Source organism: Pongo pygmaeus, chromosome 3, assembly GCF_028885625.2.
Source record: "Pongo pygmaeus isolate AG05252 chromosome 3, NHGRI_mPonPyg2-v2.0_pri, whole genome shotgun sequence".
In the NCBI taxonomy this organism is placed as follows: domain Eukaryota; kingdom Metazoa; phylum Chordata; class Mammalia; order Primates; family Hominidae; genus Pongo; species Pongo pygmaeus.
Window position 1 is genome coordinate 133469758 of NC_072376.2, and position 26895 is coordinate 133496652.

The window sequence follows — 26895 nt, forward strand, 5'->3', positions numbered from 1 at the left end:
AGTAGGTAGGACAACAGGCATGTACCACCATGCCCGGCTAATTTCTTTATTTTTTGTAGAGACAGGGTCTTGCTTTGTTGCAATCTCTTCCCTGAGTCCCATTTAACTTCAGTCAACACTAAAGATGGGCCACCATTCTACTCGAGATGAAATCTGTTGGTGAGAATTTTATTTTAAAATAAGGTTTTTCAGCAAAATAAAAATCTTGCTTTGTGGCAAGACACTGTATCTACAAAAAAATAAACAAATTATGGCTTCAAGCTATCCTCCCACCTCAGCCTTTCAAACTGCTGCAATTATTTGCATGGGCCACCATGCCCAGTCCCAAAGAGCATCTTTGATGAGCTCTCTTAATTCACCTGCACCTGCATCAGAATCATTGGTGAATCAAGTGAAGAAGGCCTGAGATTTTTCATGCTTCCTCTTCCAGACAGCTTTATTTCACTTCTGACATGATCATTTAATCAAGTCCTTCTCAGATTCCCATTTAAGTTTAGTCAACACTGAAGATGGGCCACCACTCTACTTGAGATGAAATTTGTTGCGAGGAACTTTATTTTAAAATAAGGTTTTTCAGCAAAATAAAAATCTATTCTATAATATTATTTAATATTTTAAATTCTGTCACTTTCATTCTAAAGAGATAGCACAGCATCTCTTCATTCACATCTCAAGCAGGGAAGTCATTTGCACATAGTTGATTAACATTACCTCTAAATTTGAAATTCAGGAGATCAATTACAACCTCTTTTAAATAGTTTGAAGTTTGTTACATTTTTGTTCTACTTTGGAAATTTCCTCTCTGGCTTGTTTGTAAAGTCTGTCTATTTCAATTTGTGCAACATCCCTGTGCTTAAATATTTCACATATATATATATATATATATATATATATAGATATACACACACACACATATAATTTTTTTTTTGAGATGGAGTCTCGCTCAGTCACCCAGGCTGGAGTGCAGTGGCACAATCTCGGCTCACTGCAGCCTCCACCTCCTGGGTTCAAGCCATGCTCCTGCCTCAGCCTCCCGAGTAGCTGGGACTACAGGCACCTGCCACCACGCCCAGCTAATTTTTTGTATTTTTAGTAGAGACAGGATTTCACCGTGTTAACTAGGATGGTCTCAATCTCCTGACCTTGTGATCTGCCTGCCTCAGCCTCCCAAAGTGCTGGGATTACAGGCACGAGCCACCGCTCACAGCCTTCCTATAGTTTTTTTTTTTTTCTCCTCCTTTCAGTAAATCCAAAGTAGCAAAGTTTTCCTCTGGGTAAGATCTGGAGGTGGTCTTAGTACTCTCATTTGAAGAATGAATGATGTGAATAATGCTGTTAGTCTTAGCCTTAAACTAAAGCTAATTCTTTGACAAATCCAAAGAACCAGTCACCTAGAAGTGACTCGAAGAATTAAGTCACATTTGGAAGAGATGGGAAGAACTAGGTCATTTTATGAATGATATTTTTGCTGGGTAAAGCATTCTAGATTGGCAGCTATTTTCTTTTTGCACCTTAAAAATATTATTCAGTTGTCTACTATCTTTTAATTTTTCTGTTAAAAATCAACTATCACTCTCACTGTTCCTTTTTTAATGTGTCCTTTTTTTTCTAGCTGCTTTTAGGATTGTCTTGGTTTAAGTAGTTTTACTAAGATATCTGTAGGTGTAACCGTCTTTCTATTGACACTGCTTCAGGCTCATACAGCTTCCTCAATTCATCAGATAATGTTTTTAAAAAGTCCTGGAAAATTCTTAGCCATTACCTCATCAAAACTGCTTCTTTCCCATTTTCTACCTCCTCTCCTGCTAAGCTAAAAGGTCCTAACATTATAGATATATTAGATATTTTCACTGTCTCACATATCGGTTTAATCTCTGTAATTCATTTTCAATATTTTCTACTGACTTCTTCTTCATTCATTCTGTCTTTTGCTTTGTCATACCTACTATGTAATTCGCACACTGAGTTCTCTGCTCTAAAATATAAATTTGCTCTAAATGTATAAATTTGCCATTTGTACATTTCAATTTTTTAGTAAAATTCTCCATCTCTTCCTCTTTTTGTCTCATCTTTTCTTCCACATGCTAGAGTATAACAGTCATGATTATTATAAAGTCCTCATCTGCTAACTCCAATCAATATTTGAAATATCCTTAAGTCAGTTTCCATTGTCCAGCTTTTATCATTTTTAGTGATATGGTCCTATCTCTTCATGTCTAGTCATTTTTTATAAAATGCTGGAAATTGTATATTGAAAAGTTTAGAGGATCCAGGTATTATATTTCTCTGGAGTAGATTTACCCTGTTTTCTATCAGGCAGAGCAGAAACTGTTCACCTTAAATGCATCAGGGAGTGAGGTGATTCACAGCTGGGCTTCAGTTGTGGCAAGGCTCAGTCTGTTTCAGTGTACTATATTCCTACCCACAGCCCTATGGTGCTTTCAATTCAAAGTATGGCATGCACTGAAAGCCTCTCCTCAGCAAGATGAGACCACAGAACACCTTGCTTTTCAAAGGGATGTGGCTTAACTTTATAATAATCTGTCACACAGCTTCATAATTCTGCAAATGTCTCGAGAAGGAGATAGCAATATTTTTTAGTACTTTTGGGTCTCCAATATTGTTGCTTCACACGACAAGATTTCCAAAAGCTCTACCTATTTCTGTGTCCTCAAAGAGTAACCCTCTAGACAGGCTGAGCTCAGATTTTCAGCCTCTTGCCTATACCCAGAATCAGCAGTCTGACCACTTCCCCAAGAGAAAAGCAACTGCAGATTATCAGTTCATCTCTCCAAAATTATCACCTCTCTGGAGCTTCAGTTGCTCTAGGACTCCTTGCTTTAACACCCCTTGAAGCCATTAAACAAATTATTTTTATATTTAACCTGTCTTTTGGAGTTGTTATCAGCAGTAATATCGATGTGTCCAAGTTTGTATCAGACAGAAGCTTTCTTGCCCTATTTTACTTTCTTTATACCATATATCACTACCTTTCACTATACTATTTATTAGGGATGTTTTAATTCTATCTTTGCTACTAAAACATAGGCCCCAGAAGAATAAGGGCTCTACTGCATCCTAGGGGCAGCAATCAGACTGAAGACTGTCTGAGTGTCTGATAGCCCTCCTCTTTCCATCCCGCTTCATTCACCATGCCTATTTTTGTTTTGTGAAGAATTCCAAACGAGCACATCATTTTTTTCTGTATGAGAAACGAGAAGAACATAATTCTATATGTTCTCATAAAGAATCCTTATTCCCCTTTTTCATATTTCCTTACTTCCTCCTCCATGAGAGAAATAGATTGGAATAAATATACTTTGGGTTTCTTTCCTTCATGGTTCCCTCTCTTCAGCTGATTACTGAGACCCTGAGAGTCACTGGGTCTGATACTCACTTTGGTTACCATACCTCAGAAAAAGAGCAGGGGCCAGAATTTCCTGTGCCCATCCCCCTGCTGTGTAGTAAGCAGACATACCAGCTGACTCAGGATGTGCCTTCTACATAGGCTGGAGACCTGTCTCTCTCCAATGCTCTCTGTTATCCTCCATTCCAATTATGCTGCGAAGTGAGTCTGAATTAGGCCACAATTTGTCACACAGCTGATTGGCAATAGATTTAGAAGCTACTTTGCTGACTCAATTCCTGCCACAGGTGGTACACACTTCAAGATTTCAGAAGCCAGGCATGAAGGCTCCATTCTGGCCTAGGCTCCTAGTCACCAATCCAGCTTTTCTGGAGCTAGGTACTTAGAAAATTATTGCATGCTGTAGGGATAGGAAAACAACAAACTCAGAATCTCCTAGTTTATTCTCACAACACAGTCAACTCAGAACACTTCTACTACCACATGTGGTGGGGTTTCCCCATCACACACCAAGCAAACAACTCTCTGGTGGATTATTCAGATTATTCAGTACCACACCAGCTGCGTGTCCTCTAATTTAATTCAATCCTTATATTATCTATCTGGAGATAACATCACATCCCACAGGTTGAAGGCTCAGTCTCATAAGACTGTCCTGCACCAGGCAGTGGCAAGTCCAGGCCTCTGAAACTTTTAACCAACTTGCTATAGACTGGAGTTCCCATGACACTCTCCCCAGGTTCAATTAATTTGCTAGAGAGGCTAAAAGTATTCAGGAGAACACTTCACTTATGTTTACAGGTATATTAATAAGGGGTATTCCAAAGAATACAGGTGAACAGCCAGATGGGAGAGATGCATAGATAGAGAAAAAGGCATAGGTATAGAAGAGATAAATAGCTATAAGAGAAGGAACGCAAAGCTTCCATGCCCTCTCCAGGTACACCACCCTCCAGAAATCTCCATGTGTTCATTTATCTGGAAACCCTCAGAACACAGTTCTTTTGGGTTTTTATGGAAGCTTCATTACTAGGCGTGACTGATATTAGTCACTAGTATATCAACCCAACCTTCAGCCACCCTCCTCTCCCTAGAGGTGAGAGGCTGAAAGTTCCAACCCTCTAATCACGTGGTTGCTTCCCGTGGCAAACAGTCCCATCCTGGAGGCTATCTAGGGGACTCCAGCCTCCAGTCATCTCATTAGCATACAGAAAACACTCTTATACTCTAGGGATTCCAAGGATTTTAGGAGTTAAATGTCAAGGAAGTAGATGAGGACCAAATATAGATTTCATAATATCATACATGCTCATTAATAAAGTAGGTATTTTATCTTCATCTGGTTCCTATCTGTTCTTCATTGGTTCAAATTAATAACCAAGGACAAAGAGAGGTTATTAACTAAGAACCATCACCAGTGTGTAAGTGAAGAGGGGAGTCAAGGGTTGGAAAAGAAGTTTCCAAAAACAATCCATATATATTTTAACTGATAAATGGATGTCTTAAACCCCATCAATAACAGAAGGAGCCCCAACTTATCTGGTATGTACACTTATTTTGAAATAATAATTTGCTATAACTGTAAGAGATTCACAATCATACAAAAGCAGCTGCAAATCTTATAATGATGTCTTTTAATTGCTTTATTTTGTGAAGTTTTGGGGGGTTTTTATTGCTTAAAAAAAGTTTGTTTAACACAACAGGTAATGCCCATACACAGTAAAAATTTAAAGGTAAGAAGATTATATAGTAATAAAAAAGTCTCCCTCTCTCCTCTATTTCTTGTCACCCATTCCTTTTCCTTAGAGACAGCTATTGTTACCCATTCACTTCTATTTTAGGTACATTAAGCACTTTTATATATGTCTTCATGTATTTAAATAAACAAGTGACAGATTATGTACAAGCCTCCATCCTTTTTTAAATTTTTAAATTTTTGGTTTTTATTTCAGTAGCTTTGGGGGTACAAGTGGTTTTTGGTTACATGGATGAATTCTACAGTGGTGACTTCTGAGATGTTAGCGTACCTGTCAACCAAGCAGTATAGACTGTACCCAATATAGTCTTTTATCCTTCACCCTGTTCCTACCATGATGGCTATATTTTGAAAACATGTTATTTACCCAGTCCACAAAATCAGAAACTGCCCACAAAAATAAATAAAATCATGATAATTTGATCCTCTGGATTTTGTAATATGCAATTTTCTAGTAGGTGTAATGACTAATTACCCTGGTAATACACTAACCTCAGATGTAAAACAGAGTTTTCTCATGAATGATCCAGGAGATAGATGTAGGAAAATAAATGCATGTAAAACTTTTTAAATGCCATTAAGTCAGGCTGGTGCAGGTGACGTACACGGCTCTCACAGTGCTCTGTGTATCCCACATTGTGTTACATCTGGAACCCTTACGAGGCCACAGACTTTTTAAAAAAGCAAAGTTCAACCTCCATTTGTTTTGGTTTTGTCCTAATGTTCCTTGTGTTGAGATAAATACCTTTTTAGCATAAGTTATGGATGATATAATGTATTTAAGTAAAAGAGGCTTAAATTTTTCCTATGAAAATGCCACCCAGAATTAAGATATTTTACTTGAAATTTTAGTTTGTATCTGGTTCTTTAGGATTCTGCACACAGTAAAAGCTGTCTTTCCAGAGGGACCACCCAGTGTACTGAACTGTGGCATAGCATATGACTCCGCTTGCATCAGATCACACCACTGAACATCCACTGCATCTGCAGAAACGTTCAAAGACTAAGAGGCAAATGCAGACTCAGCATGAGTGAGAGAAAAAGAGGAGAGTGAGGCAGAGACCTTGTGATCTCGGAGCAGTTGTAAAGTTCAAGAATGAATGACTCCACTGGAAATACAGGACACCACCAAGTTTCTGAGAACTTATCAGGGCAGTTTCTACACAAAACCTATTGCAAGCATCCCAGAGAATCACTTTTGAAATGGAAAGAAAGACCCAGAGCCAATAGAGAAGAGCTGTTTGGAGGATTCCAGCCGCTACTGGATTCACCAGTAGCCACTTTAGAACAACTAAATCATGGTCAGAACAGGTAGCAAGGAAAATGCACAAACTGTGCTGCATTCCACAGGTGCCAAAATGTAAAGTTATATGCTGGAAGCACGGAGCCAGTGCCTGGAGAAAACGTATTTGAATTGTGGTTTGAAATATCTAAGAAAATATTATAGAAAGAGGATGTCTTGGAGACATAAAAACAAAGAATTATTGAGAGTTTAGCAAATAGAACATAGGTCATAGGTCATAGGTCATAGAGTGAGTCTGAATTAGTAGAGAATTGAAGGAAATGTATCTCAAGCTCCAAACCACCCGGCAAAAAGTAGACAGAAAGATTTCTAATTAAGAGAAGAATGGAATACAATGCAGAAAACTGGGTACATTCCACCACATTGTCAAAGGGAAGCATTTACAGTCAAACACTGGTTCATAACCTCAAGCTTTGTAACATGCCTGAGGCCCAAGAAATCCAGAGTTCTTCTGCTTAAGCACTTAATTTTAAAAGAAAAGTAAAAATGTGAGGTGATCAAGAAGGATTAAAGACCCGCAATACTCAGTCTATTCAGAGACCAAGCTCAAAACCTGATGGCCAATACAGAAAGTAACTGAGGTACTAGTGAGCGCTCTGAAGCAGTGGGCATCAGTAAGCTCTAAGCTGCACCTTTGGACCAAGAGAGAGAGGTGGCAATAGACAGTATCAGTGCTCCCTATGATCCTAAGATCCCTTCATACCCTGCCCCAAGCTCACAGAGGCTCACACCTGCCAGGAGGCTCAATCCTGACTGGTACCTCCAAGTTCTTTGGTTTGAAATGGCTCCCCAGTGGCTCTTGGCCTTGTCCACCAGAACCACTGGCATCATAAGCAGAATACAGGTACAAACTGAGAAAGAGTTATGCCACATGCTCTCTCACATGACATCATTTTCCAGACACTACCACCAGGTTCTGGTTCATGTTCCATAACCACAACATATGTAACTATTGGTTTGAGAAAGACTACTCATTTGAGAGCTTCATTGTGGTTAGCACCATAGATATGGGGCATAGCAGAAATGACTCCCATAACCAATCTAAATTTACCCACCAGAGGAGGGAAGGCTCATTATCTCCCTTTGGAAAGACTCAAACAGTTCCACAAGGGGCAGAAGTAGGACCAGTAACAGGACCGGTTATTCTCCTGTATCTGTGCTCTTTCTGAATCCTAGCACCTCCAAAGCTAAAATAATAAAAAATAAACGACTTTCAATAGTATAACTCAGGGTTTGGAAGCAGCTTGCTCACTCAACATAATAAGGGATAAGATTAAAGATAGCAAGCAATAACTCTGCAATTCTAAAAGTGTTGTTCTTTAAATGTTCCCTCTAGAAGACCTACCACAGAATCTGTCCCTTCCCCCGCCCAGCTGCACAACTGGGCAGAGCAGGGAATGGCTGATATGGTTTGCCTCTGTGTCCCCACCCAAATCTCACCATGAATTGTAATAATCCCCATGTGTAAATGGCAGGGCCAACTGGAGATAATTAAATCACTGGGGCACTTTACCCAATACTGTTCTCATGGTAGTGAATAAGTCTTACAAGATCTGATAGTTTTATAAATAGGAGTTCTCTCGCACAAGCTCTCTTGCCTGCCACCATGTAAAACATGCCTCTGCTTCTCCTTTGCCTTCCACCATGATTGTGAGGCCGCCCCAGCCATGTGAACTGTGAGACCATTAAACTTCCTTCCTGGTTGGGCATGGTGACTCACATCTGTAATCCTAGAACTTCGGGAGGCCGAGGCCGGCAGATCACTTCAGGTCAGGAATTCAAGACCAGCCTGGCCAACATGGTAGAACCCCGTCTCTACTAAAAATACAAAAATTAGCCGGGTGTGGTGGCGTGTGCCTGTAATCCCAGCTACTTGGGAGGCTGAGGCAGAAGAACCTCTTGAACCCAGGAGATGGAGGTTGCAGTGAGCTGAGATCGTGCCACTGCACTCCAGACTGGGTGACAGAGGGAGACTCCTTCTCAAAAAAAATTAAAAAAAAAAAAAAAAAACCTCCTTCCTTTATAAATTACTCAGTCTCAGGTATGTCTTTATTAGCAGCATGAGAACAGACTAATACAATGGCTGACAATCCAAAGTGAAGACGAGACCAAGAGGAAAAAGAACCAGAAGGGGAGGGGGAAGGTATATGAACTAAGGGGTTAAATGTATCAAAAGGTCTCAGGTGAAAAAAACAGGCTGGAAGGGAACAGAGACTTTTCATCAATACCCTTTTGTACCTTCTGAATTGTGTAACAAGTACAAATATTACTTGTTCAAAACACAGACATAAAGGGTGAAGTAAAATGAAATAGAGAATGGCAATCGTGTGAGTGTACCATTACCTGAGCATAAAAATGTATAAAATCAATAGCTCCTTGGGTAGCAGAGTGAGAGAGCTGGAGACAACTAGTGTGAAAACAAAATAATAATGCAAAGACATTAAAGAACTACAGGAATAGATAATGCAGAACTAGATGATGTACTGTGGAACTGTCAACTATATAATAGTACAAAAATGACCGTTTCCTATATGCAAGTCTTCCTTTTAAAATAAAAATTATTATCTGTTTAACAATACCTTATAGCTACACAAAACATTAATGTGATCATCACACTAAAATTTTCAGATGACAAAACAAGTAACATAAACTATTAATAACATGTTAAAAATTGAATTTGTACCGCTTAAATTCATACAAATAACATTTTTAAAAAAGAAAAAACCTGTTAAAAATGTATTATTTTTATCATTTTATGACTTACTAAGTTATCAGGTTTTTTTGGTCACATAAATGTTTGGTTTCTGAAAAACCTTCATAGTAAAAGAATTAACTGCTGAGGAAATTAAGACCTTGTAGAAACATAGTGAAAGCCATTAAAATGTTTAAGTTCATAAAAGTAAACAAAACAGCAGGCTAAATTCAGACAATATCAATAACATTTCCCACTTAAATTTTAGTGAGGACTATATTATGAATTTCCATTTTTTATCACTTGCACTGAAGAAACCTTTCAGAATCCTTTCTCAGTCACCTCCATTCCTCACCCCCAGCAGTTTCAACAATACGGGTGATGCTTAAAAATGCATTTTGCTTACAGGTAATACACTGATAGTTTTATGTGTACTATGGATAGGCTATAATACCCAATTATTTAATCAAATGCCGATATAGCAGTAAAGGTATTTTGTAGATGCGGTTAACATCTAACAATCAAACACTGATAGAGGGGTAAAGGTATTTTGATTTAATCAAACACTGATATAAGAGTAAAGGTATTTTGTAGATGCAGTTAACATCTACAATCAATTTACTGTAAGTAAAGGAGATCACCCTCCATAACGTGTGTGGCCCTCATCCATTTAGTCACAGCCCTTATGAGCAAAAACTAAGGTATCCTGGAGAAGCTATTCTGCCTCAAGACCGCAGCATCATCTTTCTGCCTGAGGTTCCAGCCTGAGGACCTGCCCTACAAATTTCAGACTTGCTACCACCACAATAACATAATACCTTAAAATAAACAAATATACATACAATCTCCTTGGTTCTATTTCGCTGAAGACCCTTACTGATACATGCAAGAGAGATTCTCTATGTGTAGTTCCTTACTCCAGTTTTCCAACCTTTTCTGATTGTATAATCTCTACCTCCTACATGTATCTCAGCTCTTACCCTCCTCATAGAAACTATCAAATAGTCTTGTGTCATATTGCAATGTTTCAGTCAACAGTGGACTATATATACAATGGTAGTCTCCTATGATTATAATACTATATTTTTATTGTACTTTTTCTGTATTTAGATCTTTTTCAATTTCATTTGTTAGAGAAGGGGTCTCCTTCTGTTGCCTAGGCTGGAGTGCAGTGGCATGATCATAGTTCATTGCAGCCTTGAACTCCTAGGCTCAGGCAATCCTCCCACCTCAACCTCCTGAGTAGCTGGGACTACAGGCACGTACCACAAGGCCCAGATAATTTTTTATATTTTTTTAAGAGATTGGGTTGCTATGTCACTCTGGCTGGGCTCCAACTCCTGGCCTCAAGCAATCCTCCTGCCTTAGCCTCCTGAGTAGCTGGAATTAGGCACAAGCCACTGTGCCTGACTTGTATAAATACATTGGATCCATAAATGCTTGCCACTGTCTTCCAATTGCCTCCATTACTCAGTACAGTAACATGCTGTACAGGTTTACAGTCCAGGAGCAATAGGCTATACCCTATAGCTTAGGAGTACAGTAGGCTATACCATCTAGGCTTGTACAAATATGCTCTATGATGTTCACTTGATGATGCATTTCTTAGAATGAATCCCTGTCATTAAGTAACACATGAATCCCTGTCATTAAGTAACACATGAATATATAATTCCTAGGACTGCATTTTCCAAATTTTTGTTTCAACAGTCTACACCACTGCTGTCCTATTTTGATACCTTAGGTCCTTTTTCTAATGCCTAGAAAAGAACAGCAATGAATATAATTGGCATAAACTAGGATGAAAATTCTCTTAACGTGCAGACATATACTGGCATATACAGATCTCTGCCTAAGTAAAACTTTAGACGGCAAAAGACTGTCTCTAGTGTTACAGCTCCTTAACTATGTGTTTTTAAAGGTAAAGTACATTTTAAGGCGGGATTTTTGTTACAACGTGAAACTGAGATTTGTTTCTATACAATTAGAACTTCAACTAGTAAATAAAAAAAATTAAGTAAAATTTTATTTACAGAAGTCAAGTTCTAAATTCAGGGCATGCTTATTTTGAAAGTCAAACATCACTATACCTGAAAAACTTATTTTTCGACGAAGAACTTCAGATCTCTAAAAGAACTGTCTAGTAAGATATTTCAACAGTCCACTTTCTCTAAAAAAAAAAAAAAAAAAAAAGCTAAACTCTTTTTAAAACCTAAAATATTTCAGCTGGGCACAGTGGCTCATGCCTGTAATCATAGCAGTTTGGGAGGCCGAGGCAGGTAGATCACTTGAGGTCAGAAGTTCAAGACCAGCCTGGCCAATGTGGCAAAAATCCCGTCTCGACTAAAAATACAAAATTAGCTGGACATGTTGGCATGCACCTGTAATCCCAGCTACTCAGGAGACTGAAGCAGGAGAATCGCTTGAACCTGGGGGGCAGACGTTGCAGTGAGCCAAGATCGCACCATTGCACTCCAGCCTGGGCAACAAGAGCAAATCTCCATCTCAAAAAAAAAAACTAAAACATTTCAATACTTAAATACTTAACTGGAATCAATATCAATTAATGAAGCCTTAAAAATGCATTAAATGATACAAAACAAATAAATTATTAACATTAAAATAAGTCATATCCTCACCTCCCACATCAACCTGTAATCCATATTTTCATCCAAGTCTTCAGGCATTCTCTTCTCTCCAGCAAAGGGTCCGAACTTTTCACCCTGAGTAGTAATTTATATTGAACAAGGATTAGTACAATAAATCAACATACTAAAATAAACGACTTTTTTCTTCTGGAATGTTTTTCTGCAAATCTTCATGCCCGAAGAAGAGACACTTTTAAAATATTAACTAATTTTCCCAACACAAAATGTTTATTTACAATCCAACTTAATCTGTTTTTAGCCTAAAACGCTAAATCCACAACATAGGAGCCAACATAAAAGGGTTAAATCATTTACTTTCAAATTCTGACAAGGCATTGGACATTGTATTTCATATGTTTCAATCCTCTTCATAGCCTCTGGCAAGCGATGTTGAAAAAAGCACTGAGTTTTGTCTGACTTGAGAGACAAGCCCACCAGGCAGAAAATCACCCGGTTTCCATAAAAATCATAAATTCATCCATATTCTGGACAAGAAAGACATGGGCTTGGCATTCTCAGAGGAAGAGTATTCATAAATAAACTTTAAATTTGCCTGCCAATCTTTCAAACAGGCAAATGGGCCCACTTTAAACCATGCTTTCTCAAAGTGTGTGCTTTGAAGCCCACATGCACGAGAAACACCAGTGTTACTAGTTTGAGATACAGAATTCTGGTCTTTGTTAAAATCGGAATCTGGAAATGGGCTGTCCTTCAATCTACCCTGAAGGGACTTTTAAGGACATGTTCAATGGGCAAGTAACACTCTTTTCTCTCTAAAGTGACCAAAGCAGGGACTGCAGAGACAGTGGGAATGAGCTGAATTTGTCCAACCAGACATTTTGTTGAAATGTGTGCAGAGGAGACACAGAGCCACTCGTGCTTCTAAACCTGCCTATGACTATTTTTCAGCAGATTCCTTCCCTTCACATGGAGGTGATGAAAGAAGAAAACCAACAAAATCTCTTTTGATGAACATTGTAAAGAGAAAAGATAACCACCAAGGCAATATTTCAAGGATATAAATTACTTAATGAACAACAGAACACCCAACTCCTGAGAACAGTAAAATTTTAAAGCTTAAGGAATTACAAATATTAATAGTTAACCCAGCCCCCTCATTTTACAGATGAAGAAAAGAGGTCCTGAGAAGCCATAAATACTGGCAGAGCCAGGAAGACCATTTCTTCAATGTTAACTTAGGGGCAGAAAATATCCACAGAGATTCCTCAAATCATGACTATAATTGTAAGTAATTTAAACACAGGCATAGCAAAGAAACAGGGAGATTGCTCACTATTCATAACATTAGAGATATTAATACAAAGTTTAGACAGCCAAATTCAGAGAAGCTAGAAGCCTGCTCTGCTTCAAAATCCTCTCATGCCTCACTAGTCCCCTCATGCTAAAATGGGCATTCAACACCACACTTAAACACAACAGCCCCAAAGAGGCTTTCTTTACAAAGTAATCACTTCTCTCCTCCAGATGGGACCTAACCAGGATTTGATGGCAGGTAGGAAAAGCTCCACAAGAACAGGGGAGAAGAGTTAACACTTACTGAACTACCACGTGCCACACTCCAAATAATCCTATGTGGGAGTTTCCCCATTTAACAACTAAGAAAATTGAGCCTCGGAATTTAAATAGCTTGCTTGATTAAGGTCAATCAGGTGGCGATGATTAGACATCAGTATCAGGAACCAGTGGTTTATTCTGAGTGGAGCGCTCAGGCAACATCCACTTCACCAAGCCAACACTCAAAACCCTGACAGACAGCTGCATGGTCCACTGCTGAGGCCACCTGATGCCACCTCCTCAGCTTTCCATTGACTACAATTTAGCAATGACCTGGGCCATGCAATTGCCCAATGTACACACTCAATACATTGACTACTGAATTGAAGAAACCGTGAGCTAATGTTAAAGCCAATCTAGAAAACAGACCAAAAAGTAAGGTGTGTTTTCTGTAATAAATGTGAGGGTTAAATATGAATGAATGTGTTTCCATTTTCAGTCCACTCTGTCATGTATTTAGCCTTTATCAACTATTACAGAAAGTAGTAATAATCTAAGTACACACTTTCCAAAGTAACTGATCTATCCAAACCAATCACTTCCTCTTTGCAGTACAAATTTGGAGGGGGAAAAAAAAGTGAATCTATCAATTCAGCAGTGTTCAGAGGACTAAAGAGGAAAGAATAGAAACTCAAATAAATGCAATGGGATGGGGGTGGGGGGTAGGGGGAAGCCTGCTTGGATGCAGGCCTAGTAAGATTATTAAAGGACTTAAAGCTTTGAAAATTCAGATAAGCAGAATGCTGATTTTAAAGCTTCGCCATTAATAGAAAACAATCACTCTCTATCATAAACTCAAACCACCAAATTGTAATAAATAGTGGTTTTTAGCTTTAAGAAATGTATTTTGTACCTCAACCTAGCACATTCACACATACACAGAAACACACATCTATAAAACTGAGATACTTAATATTTCAGGAATATCCTTCAAAGAAAAGACAAAAAAACCCGGTGATACTGTATAAATTTCTTCATATTTTCTACTCTGTGTTACTTCATATGTTTAAAAAAAAGAGTTTTGACCTGCTAAATTAATTACAGAACTCATTGATGGGCTGCGATTCACAGCTTGAAAAACACTGACATAAAAACACTGATAAGGGAGGTAAATTAGCTTTCTATCTTCGATGACATTTCTTCAAAGTACCTTACTGGGTCTATTAGAAAGAGTTCATCAAATAAACTTGAGTTTTCATGGCTGCAAGATTATAAAAATATAAATAGCCAACTCTCAATTATCCATACTACTGTGGTGAGAAACAACGCAGATATTGAAAACCTAATTTATATTTGGCTGTAGATGAAGATTTTATACTGAGTAGATCCACTCTTAGGAAGCCTTCCCCTAGGGATTCCAGCACCAGCTACCCAATCCTTCTCTCTCTCTTTGTTCACTGTTATCTCTATCATACAAACAGTACTTTCTTAAAACTGTGATTACAATTTTATTTTTATTCACTAACCACATTTCCTATAGAGATTCTAACTTCAGTATAAGCCTCTTCTACCTCAATGGACTTCAGATCTGCTTGGGCAGCACATCTATGAAAGGGAAGTTTGGGGCACATACCCCATACATATATAATTCTTTTTCTTTTAGTGGAATTATATGAAATTGCCAATATTTGACCACTTTTGACCTACAAAATGAAAGTTTTTCATATGATTCATCATAAATGAAGTACATAGACGTGCTTTAGTAAATTAAGCATCTAGGAGGAGGTTCAAAATTAATGACAGGAAGGAAACCCGTATTTCGAACACTCTTCTTGAAAACTTCAAAAATTTCTGGCTGACTTCCTGATATCATTGGTTTTACTTTTTGTAATAAACTTGCTGAAGATTTCACACTAGCAGATAGGAAAACTGTCCGCTTTTCCATTTTCTTGCTGTCCATTTGTGCCTGCATTATTGGTATTACCTTTGATCTGTGATTTGTTTGCAAGAACTTTCCTAGACTTCTTCGCTTCTATCTCAAGAGTCATCACCTCAAACACTTACAAGTTAGGCAGCAGGGCAACACAACACGATACCCAACAATAAACACGTAAATAATACATTAGAGAGTAGCCAGGAGGTAAGGTGGAAAGCGCATGCCACCTAAAAACTTTTCCACTCCAATTGAATGTTGCTGTATCACCATGTGGACCCAATGTTGCCAGATATATACACGATTTTTAGAGAAGTTAATAATTCAAATTTGTGTGTGATATCACTGATTTTTTACATTGGCAATGAATTTCAAGAATTCCAAGAATTCAACACTTTGTGCAAGTCAAATAAAATGTGACTTCAAGATAAATTCAGCCTGTACACACCAAACTATCTGAGTCAAACTCACTTCTCAGACTGATCCAATGTCCAGCCCATAATGGAGCATCTTTGTTTTTATTCAAACTGTTTCTGAATAAAGCAGATAATTAATCCATTCAATCTTCTATTCACCGGACTAGACAGTAACTTTTAATAAACAAAAACTGCGTGACTGCAAAAATGTGGGCCATTTTCTCTCATTTTGCTGAATGTTATTAGTAAGAAGTTAAAAACAAGATTCACTGCAGATACCTCTCTCAGAATTGTGGGGAAAAGCACTATCTTCTAAGCCTCAGTTTCCTTATCTACAAAACCTAGGGATTTAGATTAGTTGATTCTAAGATTTCTTCCAGCTTTTAAATTCCAATAGAAAGAGCTTCCACAGACCAAATTTAGAACAATTTGAGACTCAAAGGGGACAAGAGGATAACTGATTGAAACACATTAACAAATTCGTAACTCCATACTGTCAGTGAGAGAAAAAAGGACATTTTTTTAAAATCTCATTTGCTATCATTAGAGGATAATAAGTTATTACTAAAATTAGTAAAGAAAAGGAATTAAGCATTTTGTCCTGCCTTTTCAATAGTAACCATAGTTCAGGATAACCAGACAGCAGAAATTGATGATGAAAAGCTCTTCTTTACAGGAGAATGCTAACTTATAAATAAAGCGGGAATATTTGAGTTAGCAAATCACCATTTTGAAATCCCTAATAACATTAACTGATTTGGCGAGAATTCTCCATGGATACTAAAACTATTAGGCAAAAGGTTGATGGTGAAAAAAAAATATCCATATAGTAGTATCAGCTCACAGATTACTTGCTAAGAACAAAGGGGAAACAGTACATTTACAATAGAAAAAATTACCTTAACCCAATGTTGGCATCAGTAACAGTGGGAAGCCAGATACATTATATGCCCCCTACTATTATGCAGCACGAATAAACCAGCATCACTCCATAATGTATTTTTGCCAGACATATTTATATCTAACTTCCAGACTGCAGGAATTATAGAAGATGGAGAAACAAGTTAAATAAAGCCCCGGGAATGTAATCAGGTAAATCCAGATGTGAGATACTCTACAACTGACAGGATCTCTTCAGAGAGTCACTGTTATTAAAAAGGGGGAGGGAGGGATTAAAGACATATTTAATAGACATAACTAAATGTTATATGTAGTCTTTGATCAGATCCTGGTTCAAAAATATATAGCTATAAAAACATTTTGTAGGCAACTGGAGTAATTTAAATATGGACTAGCATTAGAAGACATTAGGAAATTACTGTTATTTTTGTTGGATTTGCTAAAACGGCATCATGGCTATTTAGGAGAATGTCCTTATGCTGAAGTATTGAGGGGTGAATTGTCACAATGTCTGTAATTTACTTTGAAATAGTTCAGAAATAAAAAATATACATATAGATGAAATAAATACATTAAAGTGAATCAATCTGCAGTTGAGTCATTTATATTTGAAATAATGATGTTTTTCACAGAAGGAGACTGGAGTCCCCACTTAGAACATAATTATGTTTCAATGTTAAACCACTGTGCATGTATGTGCCTTTGCAATACAATTAGACCTTCAATAGTGTATTAAATGTGTTTCTTAAAAGTTCAATGTGAAAAGTAACCAATCTTCCCTCCCTACTGTAGGAACTCTGAGGCAGACTAGTTGCCTCCCTATATCCATTCCCATTAGTACTAGAACACTGATCTTGTTAAGGGTACTAATGTATCCAGGTAAAATACTACATTTATCTCGAAGAGAAGGGAGCAAACAACCTGCGAGCAGAAATCATTGTAGGGAACTATCACACAGTTCTTAAATGAAGCTGAGTCAACTAGAAAGTATACCTAATCCTGTTTCTCCCTACCTGGAATATGAGCAAGATAGCTGGGGCTGAAGCAGCCACCCTGAGTCCAAGAGAATTACAAAGACTTCTGCCCTGACATTTTGAGCCACTGAACTAATGGCCACAAACATCTTGTTCCATCTGCCAACTTCCTGTTAGAGGGAGAACAAAAACTTCAAGTTTAATTACTGCGGTTGTCCCTCTTACTCCAGTTGATACAGCAGAGGTCAGGGGAAAGAAATGTAGTGGTGCCTATAATAAAACAGAATTCCTCTTTATGAAATGCATCACTTATGAAATAATACAAAATGGAAATGCAGAGGAGATGTGACAAAAAGAATTGTGGGTATATGGTGACCTGAATGCAACACCTTTCCCCTTCACCCTCAAACCTGTTACTTTCCTCTCTTGAGCAAAACAACTACTACTAGCATCTGTGGGCAAATGGATGCAAGTGAAGCCTTAGGTTCTGGCAGAAATCTGGTGTGAGGTGTTCTCTCCAGTAGACTTAGTAATAAAGTAGAGAACAGCAGAGTAACCAGGGACAAGGACTGAAAACCAGGGAATCCCAAAAAGAATTTGAAAGTCAGAGATGGAGGGGGTCACAGCCCACAATCTTTCCTGCTCTTGATGCCCATGAAAGTACAAGGAGACCAGAAAGCTGACTGACAGGGAACTGACAGCCTATCTGCCAGTGCAAGCCCACTGAAGAGAGACCAATTTGCCTTCTACCACCTGCAGGACTGACGCCACAGAGGACTATTCAATAACAGTCTTGAGCTCCAATGAGTCAACCAAGGGATATAGCCCATACAAAGGAGCAGAGCTGCTAGAAAAAGGAAGACAAGGCAGAAGAATTAGACTTACGCTCTGTCTTCTGCAGCAGACAGAATACCTCAACTAAAGAGAATACCTGAATTACCTAAGAAAATTTAAGGAGATTCAAATACAGCACTCAAAAAAAAAAACTTTTAAGAGTTAAAAACCATTAACTTCCCAATTAAATATCTTTACAGAATGAATTGAAAGACAGAGACAAGAATCAAATTCAAAAAAAAACTCAAGTGAAAACTATGAACAGATAAAAATATGATATTTAGAATCAAATTCAAAAACAAAATCTCAAGTGAAAACCATGACCAGATAAAAATATGATATTTAGAGAATAAATCCAGGAAACCTCACATATAAAAACATAACTCCAGAGTATTTTTTTAAAGGGATGAGAAGCGTATTAATCTTTTCTCACACTGCTATAAAGAACTTCCCTAAGTCTGGGTAATTTATAAAGGAAAGAGGTTTAATTGGCTCACAGTTCCACATTGCTAGGGAGGCCTCAGGAAACTTAGAATCATGGTGGAAGGCAAAAGAGAAGCAGGCACCTTCTTCCAAGGTCTGCAGGATGGAGTGAGTGCAAGCAGAGGAAACGCTTTGTATCAACTGCATTGTATCAAAAAGACACCTGCACATGTATGTTTATCACAGCCCAATTCACAATCATAAGGAGATGGAATCAACGTAAGTGCCCATCAGCCTATGAGTGGATAAAAGAAAATGTATATATACACAATGGAATACTACTCAGCCATAAAAAATAACAAAATAATGTCTCTGGCAGCAGCTTGGATCTAGCTGGAGGCCATTATTCTAAGTGAAGTAATTCAGGAATAGAAAACCAAATACCATATGTTCTCACTTACAAATGGGAGCTAAGCTGTGGGTACACAAAGGCGTACAGAGTGGTATAATGAACACTGGACACTCAGAAGAGATAGGCTAGGAGGGGTATCCAAACTCCATATTGGATATAATATACGTTACTCAGTGAGGGGTACACCAAAATCTCAAACTTCACCACTGTACAATTCATCCATGTAACCAAAAACCACTTGTACCCCTAAAGCTATTGAAATAAAAAATATATAAAAGTTCAGTTTCCACCAAGAAGGTTAGTAAGAGTATCACTACTATCCTAACAATGAGAATGATAAACTGCAAAATCATAACTTTTCTTAAGGAGAGCACTAGCTTACCTGTGGCCAGTGCCCTCCTCCACCCACCATCCAAACAAGTAAAAAATCAACTAACATTTTAACAACTTGCTAAAGGAGGAATGTGAGACAGAATGAAGGTATAGAACTACAGCAAGCCCCAGACCCAAGAGATGCTCACAGGCATGTTCACATTCTTTTCCAAGGACCTCCCCATGTGAGAGAGGTTTGGGAACAGATGGGAGAACAAAGAGAGACTTCCTCAGTGGTGCTGTCATGCAAGAGCAGAACAGCAGCTGCTGCAAGAATGGCATGACAGTGTACACCTCCCGTCCTGACCTTTTTCTCATATCAGAAGAAAGCCTTTAGCTACTGCAAGAAAAGCAGTAAACTATGTCATCCCCAGGATGACTCCAGTAAAGATCCACCACGGCGGGGAGAAGGGCAGGAAACAGTACAGGCTTAAGCACTTAGACCACAACCATCAAAGGACTCCTACCACTGGGGAAGGGACAAGAAATGTTCACCCACAAAAGACCAACCACTGACACAAGTTAAAAGATTAGCTCTCCTGGGGAAGAGGAGCAGGCATATTGAGAAAGCCCAACTCCCAGGGCCCAGGCAGAGAAACCCTACATAAGAGGGAGAATGGAACAAGACAACAGAGACCCTTCTCCCATAACCCTCACCATCAGCCCACCCAGCACCAAAAAATAACACAGCGAAGTCCACTGTGGGGAGAAGAACAAGAGCAGGGCAGAAGGGCAGATAAAGGCTGAGAAAATTCATTGCCAGAAGACAAGTGTTATAAGAAATGTTTTTTTTTTTTCTTTTATTGTAATTATTATTATTATTATTATTATTATACTTTAGGTTTTATGGTACATGTGCCCAATGTGCAGTAAGTTACATATGTATACATGTGCCATGCTGGTGCACTGCACCCACCAACTCGTCATCTAGCATTAGGTATATCTCCCAATGTTATCCCTCCCCCCTCCCCCCAACCCACAACAGTCCCTGAAGTGTGATGTTCCCCTTCCTGTGTCCATGTGTTCTCATTGTTCAATTCCCACCTATGAGTGAGAATATGCGGTGTTTGGTTTTTTGTTCTTGCGATAGTTTACTGAGAATGATGATTTCCAATTTCATCCATGTCCCTACAAAGGACATGAACTCATCATTTCTTATGGCTGCATAGTATTCCATGGTGTAGATGTGCCACATTTTCTTAATCCAGTCTATCATTGTTGGACATTTGGGTTGGTTCCAAGTCTTTGCTATTGTGAATAATGCCGCAATAAACATACGTGTGCATGTGTCTTTATAGCAGCATGATTTATAGTCCTTTGGGTATATACCCAGTAATGGGATGGCTGGGTCGAATGGAATTTCTAGTTCTAGATCCCTGAGGAATCGCCACACTGACTTCCACAATGGTTGAACTAGTTTACAGTCCCACCAACAGTGTAAAAGTGTTCCTATTTCTCCACATCCTCTCCAGCACCTGTTGTTTCCTGACTTTTTAATGATCGCCATTCTAACTGGTGTGAGATGGTATCTCATTGTGGTTTTGATTTGCATTTCTCTGATGGCCAGTGATGGTGAGCATTTTTTCATGTGTCTTTTGGCTGCATAAATGTCTTCTTTTGAGAAGTGTCTGTTCATGTCCTTCGCCCACTTTTTGATGGGGTTGTTTGTTTTTTTCTTGTAAATTTGTTGGAGTTCATTGTAGATTCTGGATATTAGCCCTTTGTCAGATGAGTAGGTTGCGAAAATTTTCTCCCATTTTGTAGGTTGCCTGTTCACTCTGATGGTAGTTTCCTTTGCTGTGCAGAAGCTCTTTAGTTTAATTAGATCCCATTTGTCAATTTTGGCTTTTGTTGCCATTGCTTTTGGTGTTTTAGACATGAAGTCCTTGCCCATGCCTATGTCCTGAATGGTATTGCCTAGGTTTTCTTCTAGGGTTTTTATGGTTTTAGGTCTAACATTTAAGTCTTTAATCCATCTTGAATTGATTTTTGTATAAGGTGTAAGGAAGGGATCCAGTTTCAGCTTTCTACATATGGCTAGCCAGTTTTCCCAGCACCATTTATTAAATAGGGAATCCTTTCCCCATTTCTTGTTTTTCTCAGGTTTGTCAAAGATCAGATGGTTGTAGATATGTGGCATTATTTCTGACGGCTCTGTTCTGTTCCATTGATCTATACCTCTGTTTTGGTACCAGTACCATGCTGTTTTGGTTACTGTAGCCTTGTAGTATAGTTTGAAGTCAGGTAGCGTGATGCCTCCAGCTTTGTTCTTTTGGCTTAGGATTGACTTGGCGATGCGGGCTCTTTTTTGGTTCCATATGAACTTTAAAGTAGTTTTTTCCAATTCTGTGAAGAAAGTCATTGGTAGCTTGATGGGGATGGCATTGAATCTGTAAATTACCTTGGGAAGGATGGCCATTTTCATGATATTGATTCTTCCTACCAAGAAATGTTAAATGAAGTTCTTCAGCGTTCAGAATATGATACCAGACAGAAACTTAGTTCAAAATAAATAAATGGGCCAGCCATGGTGGTTCACGCCTGTAATCCCAGCACTTTGGGAGGCCGAGGTGGGCAAATCACTTGAGGTCAGGAGTTCGAGATCAGCCTGGCCAACATGGTAAAACCCTGTCTATTAAAAATACAAAAATTAGCCAGGTGTAGTGGTGGGCACCTGTAATCACAGCTACTCAGGAGGCTGAGGCAGGAGAATAGCTGGAGCCTGGGAGGCAAAGGTTGCAGTGAGCTGAGATCACGCCTCTGCACTTTAGCCTGGATGACAGAGCAAGACTCTATCTCATAAATAAATAAATAAATAGCTAAATGTAATGGTAAAAAGTAGAGGTACATAACAAAGACAATTTGTCTTCATTTTAATTGCTCTAAAAGATCACTGATGATCTAAAGAAACAAGAGTAAAAACGTACTGTAAGATTTATAACATATAACATAAAATGTGTGGCATTTTAAAGAATGGGAAGGTGGAACTGCATTATACAATTGTATCTCACTGACACTTTGACATATCCCCTTGCTGTCTAATAGAAATCTCAAAAACAACATGCCTTAAACTGAACCCCTGATCTGCCCTCTTCAAACCTGCTCCACCCACAACCTTCCCCATCTCAGTTGTCGGCTGACAATCCAATCCTTCCAATTCCTCAGGCTAAAATCCTTGGAATCATCCGGAATCCTTCCCATTCTTTCACACTTCACATTCAATCCTATCAGCATGTTCTGTTACCGCACACTACCAAAGTAGCCACTATCTTGGTCTAAACTGCCATCACCTCTCACATGGATTACTGCAGTAGAATCCTAACTCTCCCAGTTTACATACTTGCCCTGTGGCAAACTTTTCTCAACAGAACAGGCAGAGTCATGCTTGACAAACTTACGTCACTCCTTTGTTCAAAACTCTGCAGTGCCCTCTCATTTCACTCAAAGTAAAAGCCAAAGGCTTTGCAGTGGCCTAAAGGGCTCTAAGCAGTGGATCTTCCCCTAACACTCATCCCTTCACTAGCCCTCTGACCTCCTCCTCAACTGCTTGCCCGCTTGCTCATTCCATTCCAGCCACACTGAACTCCTTGTTCTTGGACCACAACAGGCAAACTCCCGTCTTAGGTCCTTTACTGTAGCTGCCCCTTCTGCACTTAGAATGCTCTTCCCGTAGATATATGTTTGGCTAATTTCCTACCATCCTTCAAATAATTGCCCAAATCTCTCCTGTTTAGTGAGGATTAACTGACCCATCTAACATTTATAGCATCCCACACACACACATCCACACACCTTTTCTGCCAAGTCAACCATACCTAGCTCTTTTTCTTTTTTCTATAATGCTTATAATATTTAACACAGTATAAAAGTTATCTTACAGGTCTGTTATTTCGGGTCTTCCCTCACTGGACTGCAAGCTCCCCAAGAGCCAGAATATCTATTTTCTTAACTATTGTACCCCAAAGTGAAAAGTACAGGTCTTGGCATATAGAGTGATAAAGATTGTTAAATGAATGTATAAAACAAGACCTGAATAAATAAAAATTATGGCACATCCATAGCATAGACTGTAGTCAGGCATTAAAAAAAAAAAAAAAAAAAAACAGAGCCAAGGTAGATAAAGGAATTTCCAAAGATACCGTTGAATGAAAAATGTGAGATGATGAAGTGAGTTTACTCTTTTCTTTTCGTAAACTCATGTTTTTTTTTTAAAGTGTGCATGTGTTTGTATATTTGTGGATATAGCATTTTATCAGAATAGAGAAAAAACATTTTTAAGGAAAAGGGTATATGGAATGACCTGAGTTCAAATTTTCATTAATCCACTTATGACTGATATAACCTTCCTCAACATCACCTCTCTCATCTATAAAACAGGGATACTAACAGCCCCCTTGCAGGTTTATTGCAGGACTTCACTAAAAACTGTGTAAAGCATCTAGTGACTGTTGTCTCTGTCACTCGCTTTTCTGCCACTAGTAACCAAAACAGTGCCTAAAAACTGCCATAGTTCAATAAATACTTATTGAATTAATTGTAGCTGCCATTATCACAAAAAATATAGTTTTGGAGAAAATGTTAGAGTAGTTACATAATTTAAAAAATGTTTAATAACACCAGGAAATACAAAGCTGCCTTGAGTCACTGTGGAGAAGTGTGAATGTGTGAACACAGGGAAGAGATAGCATATACGGCAGGCTTCATGATGACTTTTCCTCTGATTATGTTTCCAGATTAGTTATCATCAGCCACCAGGAAATGTAAGCAAACATTGGCTGGCAGATTTTTAGCCCTAGGATACAAAACCATGTTTCTTCAGACAAGTCACCTTCTACACTGATCAACACAACACCTTATCCCACAAAGTCTGGTCTTCCTGTATTAACATTTATGCATGGTGATTTTTCCTCTACAGGCTTTTATTTACGTATCTGTTTCAGCTTTTTTCTTTCTTTGATTTTTTTTTTAACTTTGTAAAATTTGACTTTTGTTTTAAAATCTTACTGTATTTTTACAAACTCACCTTTAAGCCTTTACTTCAGGTATTTTTTTTTTTTTTTTTTTTTACTTAGGATTTTACCTCACCAAATGACCTTAGTACAAATCCCTCAATGAGAATCAAGGTGTGTGCCTTGGTTTGGAAAGGAGGGAGTTGAAACTGTGGAAGGCATAGGAATCTGAGAGGCAACTGTGAGCTGCAAGACTCCCTGCAGCTCTCTGGGCTTCAGTGTTCTCACCTGTAAAATGAGGATGTTCCGATTAGATGATGTCTGTTAACTCAGCAAAAAATTACAAGATATAATTTTAGAAAAGGAGAGGCGGAGACAAGACTTTATTTCTCCTAAAAGGTTACAGCCTGCCAAGTGGCCAGCCCACAGGCGTGGAAGCATGCCTCTGGCCAAAGCCCAGAGACAGGCACTTTGAAAGAGGAAGAGCTTTATACTGAACAGTTGGCTCTCTGCACTTCTCTTCCTAGAGAATCTCCTGGCTGGCTCAGCGACTTCAGCTCTCTGCTCAGATGTCATTTCCTCTGAAAAGTCTTCCCTGCTGACCCTCCTAAAGTAGACCCACCCCTCATTTACTCTTTAATGCCTCATCCTGTTTATTTCCTGCAATTAATTTAACACATGCCTCAATCATTTTGGTAATCTTCCATTTTCTACTTGTTTACTGCCTATCTCCCCACATAAGAAAGCAAGCTCCTTGCAGAAAAAGACCTTGTCTGTCTTGCTCACCTGTGTATTCCCAGGGCCTAGTACAATACCTGCCACATATGAATGATTAAATGACTGAAAGTCAGAGAAGAAAAACCTACAGCCTAAAATATCCAAAGGGAAAGAAAGCTGAGAGCAGTGTATTTCCACCTTAATCTTTCCCTTAAAATCACATAATCTGAGAGCTTGAAATAACCTTTCCACTTTGCAGTTTCAGGTACAATGTCAAAAAACACCACCCAATGGTGGTTAATCATATAAGCAAGCTAGGAAAAAAAATGGTCATGAAACAAAAAAATGTAATGTAGTAAGGTGTTTGCTTACCTTTAAATTTTTATTGGATGTATACTTAATTTATGAGTTTTGCGTAACTAATATTAATTTTAATCTGCATAATACTTTGCAACCTAAAATGCCACATTTTCACTGAAGCATTCAACTGTGCTCTGGAGAAAACACAGCAAGCATTAGACAGGGTCTGGCACACAGCATGCAAAAAGTGTCAATTTCATTATTTTTCCTTACTCTGATTATTAGCAAATCACAATGTGTAAAAGTGTGAATGAACTCAGGTCTCCTTTTTCTTCTCAAAAGCTTTCTAACTGACTCTTTTCCTTTTCTTGAGTTGTCACTATACAGATTTTTATACTGGGAAAAAAAATTAGAGGCAACAGACCAGCAAAAAAGGATAATTGCCAAGGAAAAATCTAGTAGGACTAAGGTAAAGCCAGGGAATTAGGTGATTCTGCTGCAAAGACACCACCACTCTAGGAAGCACTGCACAAAAAGGGGTCCCACCAGCAAGAAAATCCCATCTCAACCTGGTGAATGTAATGAGGGTGGGATTTCTAGCAAGATTCCCCAACCTCAGTCTGGACTAGATTCTCTGAATTTGAAATCAACAGATGGCTTGAATTGCAAGCACTTTTTAAAACAGGAGTGTTATACAAGCATATGTGTTATAGAAGTGTGGCAAAACATCTGTAATTTCCAACACATGTATTAAAAGTGGTATCTTCCAAAATTTGTTTAGAATAGCAAGCCTAAAAACTTGTAAGTAAGGTCCTTAATGTAGCTGCTGATAAATCTCTCTTCTCAGATCCCTTGATTTATGTCCAGAATTAGGCCTAGTACAAGGTAACTTGGAAAATACCTAAGAACTGAGGGACCGTTTGCCTTCCATAAGCAGGAAAGGGATGCCTTGATACTCAGCTGCAGCCTCACAATTCAGCTAAAGTCTGCTGCTTGGCTTTAGCTTTGTCTTCATCCTTAGATTTTGGAAGGAAAAGGAACTGAAGCTTGCTTTAAGGTCATTTCTGAGATCAACAAACCTGTCCATGACCTTGTGACTGAATATTTTGGGATCATAACTAAACGTCGATAATAGTTTGGATTCATAGCAAACATCTGCATATTAACTTTGAAATATAGGGAAGCATTCTAAATATGATCTGGATGAAAATCTGTACGTGTTTTATATATTAAAGTTAAACTGACCAGGAAAAGATAAGTATTTATCATTGCAATAGTAAAGTGATGCAATAATATATGATGATTTTGGAAGCTGTTCATTTCATTGCATGCCCAAAAATAAAATACAAAGAATCAAATACATGAAAAAAATAAACTGAAATTA

At 38.4% G+C, this 26895-nt stretch overlaps 1 protein-coding gene across 3 annotated transcripts in view; it reads right to left on the reverse strand.

The window, feature by feature from the left end:
* The window catches only part of PRDM5 (PR/SET domain 5), a 231243-nt gene that overhangs the window by 202149 nt on the left and 2199 nt on the right, over positions 1-26895 (reverse strand). For all 3 annotated transcript variants that reach the window (XM_054485889.2, XM_054485888.2, XM_063664063.1), the window contains exon 2: positions 11758-11841. In XM_054485889.2, coding sequence (XP_054341864.1) covers positions 11758-11841 — 84 coding nt within the window. The remainder of the gene's footprint in view (positions 1-11757; positions 11842-26895) is intronic.